This window comes from Nuphar pumila, chromosome 6 (assembly GCF_984573655.1).
Source record: "Nuphar pumila chromosome 6, dmNupPumi1.hap1.1, whole genome shotgun sequence".
In the NCBI taxonomy this organism is placed as follows: domain Eukaryota; kingdom Viridiplantae; phylum Streptophyta; class Magnoliopsida; order Nymphaeales; family Nymphaeaceae; genus Nuphar; species Nuphar pumila.
The window spans coordinates 20,882,031-20,891,514 of NC_143254.1; the positions used below are offsets into that span (position 1 = coordinate 20,882,031).

Here is a 9,484-nt window from a genome sequence, read left to right on the forward strand (position 1 = left end):
CTCCATGGTGGCTGCACTCTGGCCGCGAACCAGGTAGCCCTTGACACAAGTCGCCACTTCCGGGATTTAAGGGGTCATGCATGCTGATCTTAAAGTATCTATTCACACGTGAATAGATTAAATGGGACTCTAAACTAAACATGGTCTCATCACAATGCATGATATTTAGCAATCATATAAACATGCAATCACAATTCGAATTTCTTTTCATCATGCATGACATATCAAAACTAACTTGCATATCACATCAACATGTATATAACTCAACTCTAAATGTCAAGCATGGATTTTATGCATTTCATGGTCTTTCAAAACTATTATGCTAATCAATAACAACATAATAACAACCAACGAAAAAATGTTTATTTACATCTAAGATTACTTATAATATCACTTACCTCAAGTGCAAACAACGTACTCTTTCCGAAATCGAGCCTTAAGAAGCTCTAACAATGGTATCTGGTCATTAAAGCAATATACATGAATTAGTTCACAATTCTCTTACCAAATTACCAAAATAACCTTCCCGAATCTTATTTGAGAAACCATGGTTTCTATATTATTATTTTGACTGGATTCCCTAGATTAATGGATTCCCCTCTTCAATACGAATCCAACGCACAAAACCTCACTCGATTCCGAGTTTGGAGTGAGAAGATATGTCCATTTTACTGAAATGGATCTCAAGTATCCAAATGGATCTCTCGGTACAATTCGGATTTCGGGCAATCCGAGACTGTCTTATGATCCAATTCTGATCTGGATCCAAACCCTGTCTGTTTGGATTCAGATCCATTTCATATCTGAATCCCAAAACTGCATGACTGGATCCAAAAAAGTCTGATTGGATCAAGAATAGTCTGACTGGATCTGAACCAGATCCATCCTGTTCTAACTGGATCCAGACAAATCCGACTGGATCTAGGCCCGATTGACTGGATCTGGACCTGTTGACTGGATCCTGGACAGTCTGTTGACAGGTTTATCCTCACCCCCACTCGTTACGCGGTTTCCCCCTTTTGGGGGGAAAACTGCAGTTTTTTTTTTCGATGCTTATCCCCTCCGGCGACTTTGCCGGAGGAGGGTTTTACAATTCTACCCCCCTTAAAGGAAGATTTGTCCCGAATCTTACCTGGAAACAATTATGGAAAATGCTCGCGGATATCAGATTCACGCTCCCATGTAGCCTCCTTACTGCTGTGATGGCTCCATCTACCAATACGAGAGATAACTCCTTGTTTCTCAGCTTTTGAACTTTCGTGTCCAGAATTTCGATGGGTTTTTCTCTCATACCCAAATCATTTTGCAAATCTAATACAGTCTCAACTGTATCCAATATATGGGAGGGATCTGGCACATACTTCCTCAACATGAAGACATGGAACACGTTATGAATTCGAGATAAGGAAGCTGGTAGAGTTAACCGGTATGCTGCCTGACCAACCTTCGCCAGTATCTCAAATGGTCCAATATATCTGGGATTCAACTTTCCCCTTCGACCAAAACGCATTACTCCCTTAAACAGAGATATCTTTAAAAACACGTGATCATCTTGCTCAAATTCCAACTCTCGACGTCTTTTATCTGCATAACTCTTCTGTCGACTTTGTGCTGTGAGAAGATGCTCTCAAATGAATCTCACTTGATCTGTCATTCGCTGAACCATCTCTGGTCCTAACAAACTCCTTTCTTCGACTTCATCCCAACACAATGGAGTTCGACATCGTCGACCATACAATGCCTCAAATGGAGTCATGCCTATACTTGCTTGAAAGCTATTGTTGTAGGCAAACTCCATTAATGGCAAAATATCATTCCACGAGTCGCTATACTCCAAACTACATGCCCGGAGCATGTCCTCAAGGGTCTGAATGGTTCGCTCTGATTGACCATCAGACTGAGGGTGAAAAGTTGTACTCATTTTTAATTGTGTCCCCGATAGCTTCTTGAAAACTTTGCCAAAATCGTGATGTGAACTTCGAGTCTCTATCTAAAACAATTGAATCAGGTACTCTATGAAGTCTCACAATCTCTCTAATAAACAATTGAGCTAATTGGTCACACGAGTGAGTTGTCTTACAAACTAAAAAGTGAGCTGACTTAGTTAGCCTGTCGACAATCACTCATACTGAATCCATCTCATTCTTCGTCTTAGGAAACCCCGAAACGAAGTCCATTGATATGTCCGCCCACTTCCACTCGAGAATGGGAAGTGGTTGCAAAAGACCACCTGATCTTTGGTGCTCAATCTTCACCTGCTGACATACTAAACATTTGCTAACAAACTCAGCAATGTCTCTCTTCATACCATTCCACCAAAATGTATCTTTCAGATCTCGATACATTTTGGTGCTACCGGGATGGATGGCATATCTAGAATGATGTGCCTCTTCCATCAACAGCTTTCTAAGTTGATCATCCTTGGGAATGCACACTCTCTGACGAAATCTAATAAGTCCTTGATCATCAATTTTGAATTCTGATTCTTCATTTTCTGAAATCTTCTTTCTTACTTGCATTAATTCTGGGTCTATGGGTTGCTTTTTCTTAATTTGATCCCACAATTCTGACTTCAATGTGGTTTGCACGAATAATAAACGACCTGGTAAGCATTGAGCTTCGGCCTTCTGATGAGCCACCGAGGAAAATAACCCCAGTCTGCAAGTCTAGCTAGAGCTCCTGTCTTTCTGCTAAGAGCATCAGCGACTACATTCGCCTTACTCGGATGATATTTTAGCTTGAAATCATAATCTTTCAAAAATTCCAACCATCTCCTTTGCCTCAAATTCAAATCTTTCTGAGAAAATAAATATTTAAGGCTTTGAGGGTCGGTAAAGACCTCAAATTGTTCGCCATAGAGATAGTGTCTCCATATCTTAAGAGCAAAAACCACCGCTGCTAGCTCCAGATCATGTGTCGGATAGTTGACTTCATGAGTTTTGAGCTGACGAGATGCATAAGCTATCACTTTTCCGTGTTGCATCAGAACACAACTCAATCCTTTGTGTGAGGCATCACTATAAATAGTGAAACCTCCAGATCCAGAAGGTAAGACCAACACTGGAGCAGTGGTCAAACGCTTCTTTATCTCTTGAAAGCTTTGCTCACATTTCTCATTCCACTCGAACTTTACATCTTTCTTTGTGAGCTTCGTCATAGGAGCCGCCAACAACGAAAATCCTTCAACGAATCTCCAATAGTACCCAGCTAACCCCAAAAAGCTGCGAATCTCAGTAGGATTCTTGGGTCTTGACCAATTGGTGACTGCTTCAATCTTTGCAGGGTCTACTATAATCCCGTCTTTAGAAACAATGTGTCCAAGAAAGGACACTTGTTCTAACCAAAAAGCACACTTAGAGAATTTGGCATAGAGTTTATGTTCTCTAAGTGTCTGCAAAACTATCCTCAGATGCTCTTCATGTTGCTCCTTCGAGGTAGAGTATATGAGGATGTCATCGACGAATACCACGACAAACTTGTCCAAATAAGGTCTGAACACTCTATTCATCATGTCCATGAAGGCAGCTGGTGCGTTGGTCAGACAAAAAGGCATGACCATAAATTCATAATGGCCATATCTTGATCTGAATGTTGTCTTGGCCACATCTTCCTTCTTAATTCTCAATTGATGATAACCTGATCTCAAATCCAACTTTGAGAAGCATGCCGCTCCTTGCAGTTGATCGAATAAATCGTCAATTCTCGGCAAAGGGTATTTATTCTTTATGGTTACTGCATTCAATTGACGATAGTCTATACACATACGCAGTGATTCGTCTTTCTTCTTGACGAACAAAATTGGAGCACCCCAAGGAGATACTGAAGGTCGAATAAATCCTTTCTCCAATAACTCCTGTATTTGCTCCTTGAGTTCCTTGAGTTCCACAGGGCCCATTCGATAGGGAGCCTTCGAGATGGGTGTTGTTCCCGGAACTAGATGGATTTGGAACTCAATCTCTCGATCAGGAGGAAGACCTGGGAGATCTTCTGGAAAGACATCATCAAATTCACGGACTATGTCTACATCTGATATTGTGAGGTCTTCTTTCTCTTCAGTTTTCATGTACGCTAGGACTCCCATGCATCCATTCTCAATATAAATATTGGCCTTTAAACACGATATGATAGCCGGCTTATGTAACTTTCTAACACCCTGGTATGTGAAAGTTGGAGTATGGGGTATCTGAAAGCTGAAACACTTCTACAATCGATAATGGCATGATGGTCCGACAATCAATCCATGCCTAGAACAACATCTAGATCCTTGAAGTCGAGTTGCAACAAGTTCACAGGCAACTCTCGATCTTTAATTATTATAACGCAATTAGGATACACAGTATCCATAATAGTGGTTTCTCCTATAGGGGTCTCTATTAAGTAAGAAACACTCAATCAAGAAGGTGTCACTGACAACCTTTTCCCAAAAGCTGAAGAAGAGAAACTATGTGTGGCTCCTGAGTCGAATAACACACGCACAAGAACACCAGAAATAAGAAGTGTACCTTCAATCACATCAGGGTTGGCAAGAGCTTCTTGAAGAGCAGTCGCATAGGCGCGACCTGGTACTGCTGGCTTCGGCTTTGGTGGAGCGTTGTTTCTTCGATCAGGCTGTGGGAAATAATTAGCATAATGACCCATCTGCTGGCAGTTGAAGCATTTGACGTTCCTCAAGTCGCATTTACCCTCGTGCCTCTGGAGACCACAAGTCTTACAAGCATTGTCAGACTGGACCGGCTTCTGGAACCTTTGCCGCTTGGCTTGCTGATTGCCAGCATTCTTGACTTGCTTACCCTGGTTCTGACCAGGGTTTTGTCTTCCGAAATGCCTCTTATTTCTGCGCTGGAATCTTTCCTTAGAATAAAACTTCCTTCGAGAAGATTCTGTCATATTGCCACCGCTATGTTGGGTCTTATCTTCCGTCTTGACTTTTTCTTTCACTTGCGGTTTCTCAACCGTCCGCATCTCCCAAAACTCGTACATGGAGGCATAGTCCACCAGTCGGCTGTATTTCTTTATTTGTTGTGACCCGACCAACTTCAAAATATCGGGCCTCAAACCTCTCTCAAACCTTCTGCACTTCTCTTTCTCGTTTGCCACCAAGGACCTGGCAAAACGGGAGAGAGAGTTAAAACGTGCAGTATATTGGGCGACTGTCATGTCACTTTGACACTTTGGAAAGAACTACCTGTAAAACCTCCTCACAAAAGTGGACCAAGGCAAGTAAGTGTCCGGCTCCAAGGTGTCCCTGATGGACCTCCACCAGTGCTCTGCATCGCTGGTCAGATTGGATACAACTATCCAAACTCTCTAATCATCTGGACATTGGATAGCATCCAATGCCTTCTCAACTTGCATCAGCCAATTCTCTGCCACGACACCGTCAGGAGTGCCATTAAAGAGCGGAGGCTGCATATTCTTGAACCTCTCCGCCCATGAGGTGATACCAGAAATCACCGTCTGTGGCTGACTTTGTTGTGCCCTAGTCGTTTGCAGCAGCTCATACAATATGCGGTTTGTAGTATACTCAGGCGGTACCCTCGTACTCTAACTCATTGGGGATCCAGGTGGAATCTTCATACTTTCTTTTCTACCTTCATGATGAGTATATCTCTCCGGCGTGTGCGTTGTTGCGTGACTCCCTTGAACTCGTGCCCCTTTCGTAGTAGGGGAAGATGAGGGTGCCCTTCGCGACGGTCCACCAATGGTTTCCCTTTCCCGCCTAGCTGCTACTGTGTCCTTGGAAAGATACGAAGTTCCTCTGCGAGTAGTCATTTGTACTGCAGTAAAATTCTTACTTAACATCACATGTTTCATTAGAATCTCACAAGATTTTTATCACATCTTACGCAAAATAATTCACTTTATTGCATTCCAAAAAGTTTCATACTTGAGAAACATTCTAATCAAGAAAAAGGACGAACAATGCAATTAAAATAATACTATTCTACTAAGCAAACTAACTAGTCCTAATCATTCTTCGATCCATCCGAAGTAGGGCCTGTTCCTTGTACTCCCTTGAGTCTGAGTCTCGGGAGAAGCGTTCAAGTCGTACGGAGGTGAAGCAGGAGTGTACGACGGTGAAGAAGATGTGTGGGTAGGTGTGGCAGGGGTGTATATTGAGGAGGCAGGATCATCACTCGGGTCTTCATCCTCGCCTCTCTCTTCTGAATTTTCTCGCCCCTGTCCAAACCCTAGGTCACCTTGGTTGGCTCCCGCTACCTGCCGAGCTGCTTCGGCTGCCTGAAATGCAGCTCTTCGAGCTTCTTCAGCCAGAAGATCATTAAATGGAGGTGGAACCCTCCGGTTTCCCCCACTCATGGCCGCCATATAACTAGTCCGGGATATATGTCGTCCCCGTCCTCTGGCCATACGAGACCCTCCCCGAGGCACAAAATTGGTGTTCGGAGATGCTCTTTTCCCGATGCCTCCTCGAGCCGCCATCCGGTTTCCTCCCATTCGCCCACGTGCAGCCCTCGCTCTCTGACAGTTGCATTGGCAATTCCTCCTTCCGTAAGGTGGAGGATGTGGCCCCTGGGTAGTGTAGGGGTAGTTCTGACGATAACCATCCCGGTCTCCGAGAATTATGTAGATCGGAGGTGGCTGAGGCGTCAACTCTCTAACCACCTGAGTCATGCTTGTGATGACTCCCGTAACCATTGCCATTGCGGCAACGAATTTCTCTCTTCTCACAAAGGGAGGCTCAACAGAGTCTTGAGCCCGTGGGACCTCGTTGTTGCCTTGTTCGTTAGTCATTCCTAATTACGAAATCATATAATCACTAACTTGAATTATTCAAGCAGAGACTTACATCTTGTCATTGAGTCTTGTTATGAATGATGAACATTTTTTCTGTGTAAACCTGACTCTGATACCACTTTGTATCACCCTGATCTGGGACCTCAGGAGTCCGAGTTCGGTTGGTATTACTTCCTAGAGGGAAGAGTGCAAAGCTTACATAGTGAAAACGTGGCTAAAAAAAAACTTTTCATTTTATTGCATAATAAAACTTTTTCTTACATTAGTCATCATTCATAATAGAAGCAAAGCAATTACATCATTTTCAATGATAAGGAAAGTAAAAATATGTCACTGCTCTGCTGAAGACTGAAAAAGAATTGTTCACAAGCGACTGATCTAATGCCTAGGACCTATAGTTGTAATTAAACAAAAAATGGGGGTGAGTCTACAACCCACTAAGAAATAATCATAAGTAAATAAACAATAATTTACAACTGTAGTGGGCTCTAAGCCCCTAGTCTTATTTTAATTCTCGATACACCACACATGTTTGTATATTTTAATTTCTCTCATTATCATTCTCAAATACTCTCTTTCACACAACTATCACTAGGCTGGCTATACCGGTAATAGCCATATATGGGCGTAGCAACCCTGTAGAACACCCCAATTCTACATGTTGGCCAGACAATGAACCATACACTCCCAGTGGCCCCCAGACCACCAGGCACTGCAGTGAACCACCACGGGGACCCCACCGGTAGCTAACCGGGAGGTCAAGCTCTCAATCTCAGCATGGTTCTTGCTACATCTTAAACATGATGGTTATCAACCATCCATGATCCTCTAGAGTCTCAAACCAGTGTGAGTGAAATCCTAAGTCATAACTAAGTTCACACATTGAACAATATTCTCACATTCAAAGTTCATTAGTTCTCTCACAAGTGGTGTCATGACTAATCACAACAATCTCATTCTTAATCTCATGGTGACATTAGGACTCACACCTCTCTCACTTAGCATGCAATGATGTAGTGTCTCTACATCGTTAAATCACCGGCGGCCCACTCTCCATGGTGGCTGCACTCTGGCCGCGAACCAGGTAGCCCTTGACACAAGTCGCCACTTCCGGGATTTAAGGGGTCATGCATGCTGATCTTAAAGTATCTATTCACACGTGAATAGATTAAATGAGACTCTAAACTAAACATGGTCTCATCACAATGCATGATATTTAGCAATCATATAAACATGCAATCACAATTCGAATTTCTTTTCATCATGCATGACATATCAAAACTAACTTGCATATCACATCAACATGTATATAACTCAACTCTAAATGTCAAGCATGGATTTTATGCATGTCATGGTCTTTCAAAACTATTATGCTAATCAATAACAACATAATAACAACCAACGAAAAAATGTTTATTTACATCTAAGATTACTTATAATATCACTTACCTCAAGTGCAAACAACGTACTCTCTCCGAAATCGAGCCTTAAGAAGCTTTAACAATGGTATCTGGTCATTAAAGCAATATACCTGAATAAGTTCACAATTTTCTTACCAAATTACCAAAATACCCTTCCCGAATCTTATTCGAGAAACCACGGTTTCTGTATTATTATTTTGACTGTATTTCCTAGACTAATGGATTTCCCTCTTTAATACGAATCCAACGCACAAAACCTCACTCGATTTCGAGTTCGGAGTGAGAAGATATGTCCATTTTACTGAAATGGATCTCAAGTATCCAAATGGATCTCTCGGTACAATTCAGATTTCGGGCAATCCGAGACTGTCTTATGATCCAATTCTGATCTGGATCCAAACCCTGTCTGTTTGGATTCAGATCCATTTCATATCTGAATCCCAAAACTACATGACTGGATCCAGAAAAGTCTGACTGGATCAAGAATAGTTTCACTGGATCCGAACCGGATCCATCATGTTCTGACTGGATCCAAACAAGTCCGACTGGATCCAGGCCCGATTGACTGGATCTGGACCTGTTGACTGGATCCTGGACAGTCTGATTGGATCCAGATCTGCCTGACTGGATCTAGGATCATCCGATTGGGTCCAGACCTGTCTGACTGGGTCCAGATCCGAGACTGATCCATTCAGATCTGGACCCGGTTAATCTGGATCTTGAGACAGGTCCAGATTGAACTGGGCCCGAACCGAAAAACCCAGATCCAGATCCGAAAGGTTTGGTTTGGACCTTGGTTCAACCGGGTCGGTTCAGACCCGATTCGGTTTGAACCGGTTCGAACTGAATCCGAAATAATCGAACCCGGTTCGACGTGAACCAGTTCGGCTTGAACCGGTTCGCCCTGAACCGATTCGGCTTGAACTGGTTCGACCCGAACCGGTTCACCCAAATCACTTAACCCGGTTCGGTCTGGGTGCGACCCAGACCGACCCGGTCCGGTCTGGGTCGCACCCAGACCGAACCAGACTTCTTTTTTTTTTTTTAAAGCACTCGGTCTGGGCGCGACCCAGACCGGTGGGCTCGGTCTGGGTTGCACCCAAACCGACCCGGTTCGGTCCCAGGACCGAACCGGTCCCCAGATTTAAAAAGGCGGAAGGGCAGTGTCCCTTCCGATTCTGGTGCAGGGGGTCGGCCCCTGCCGACCCTCTCTCTGCACTCACCAGTCTGGGCCGGCCTCCGGGGCCGGCCAATGGCGTCGGCCGGTCGCCGGGGCCGGCCGTCGGAGTCGGCCGCCGTAGGGCCGG

The 9,484-nt window shown here is 43.8% G+C and overlaps 1 protein-coding gene across 1 annotated transcript; it reads right to left on the reverse strand.

Annotated features, from left to right (window-relative positions):
• Positions 1–399: 399 nt before the first annotated feature.
• Positions 400–1,510, reverse strand: LOC149834261 (uncharacterized). The gene is made up of 2 exons (XM_090009327.1): positions 1,133–1,510; positions 400–459 (listed from the first exon to the last, which is right to left on the reverse strand). Exons 1-2 carry the CDS (start codon positions 1,508–1,510, stop codon positions 400–402), a joined length of 438 nt encoding a protein of 145 aa, XP_089865453.1.
• Between the last annotated feature and the right edge of the window lie 7,974 nt (positions 1,511–9,484).

Excerpts from the sequence above, each read along its gene's own strand:
- LOC149834261 (XM_090009327.1), bottom strand. The coding sequence starts at position 1,510 with ATGCGTTTTGGTCGAAGGGGAAAGTTGAATCCCAGATATATTGGACCA. Across the intron at positions 460-1,132 it reads TTTTCCATAATTGTTTCCAG|ATACCATTGTTAGAGCTTCT; the intron begins GTAAGATTCGGG and ends TTTAATGACCAG.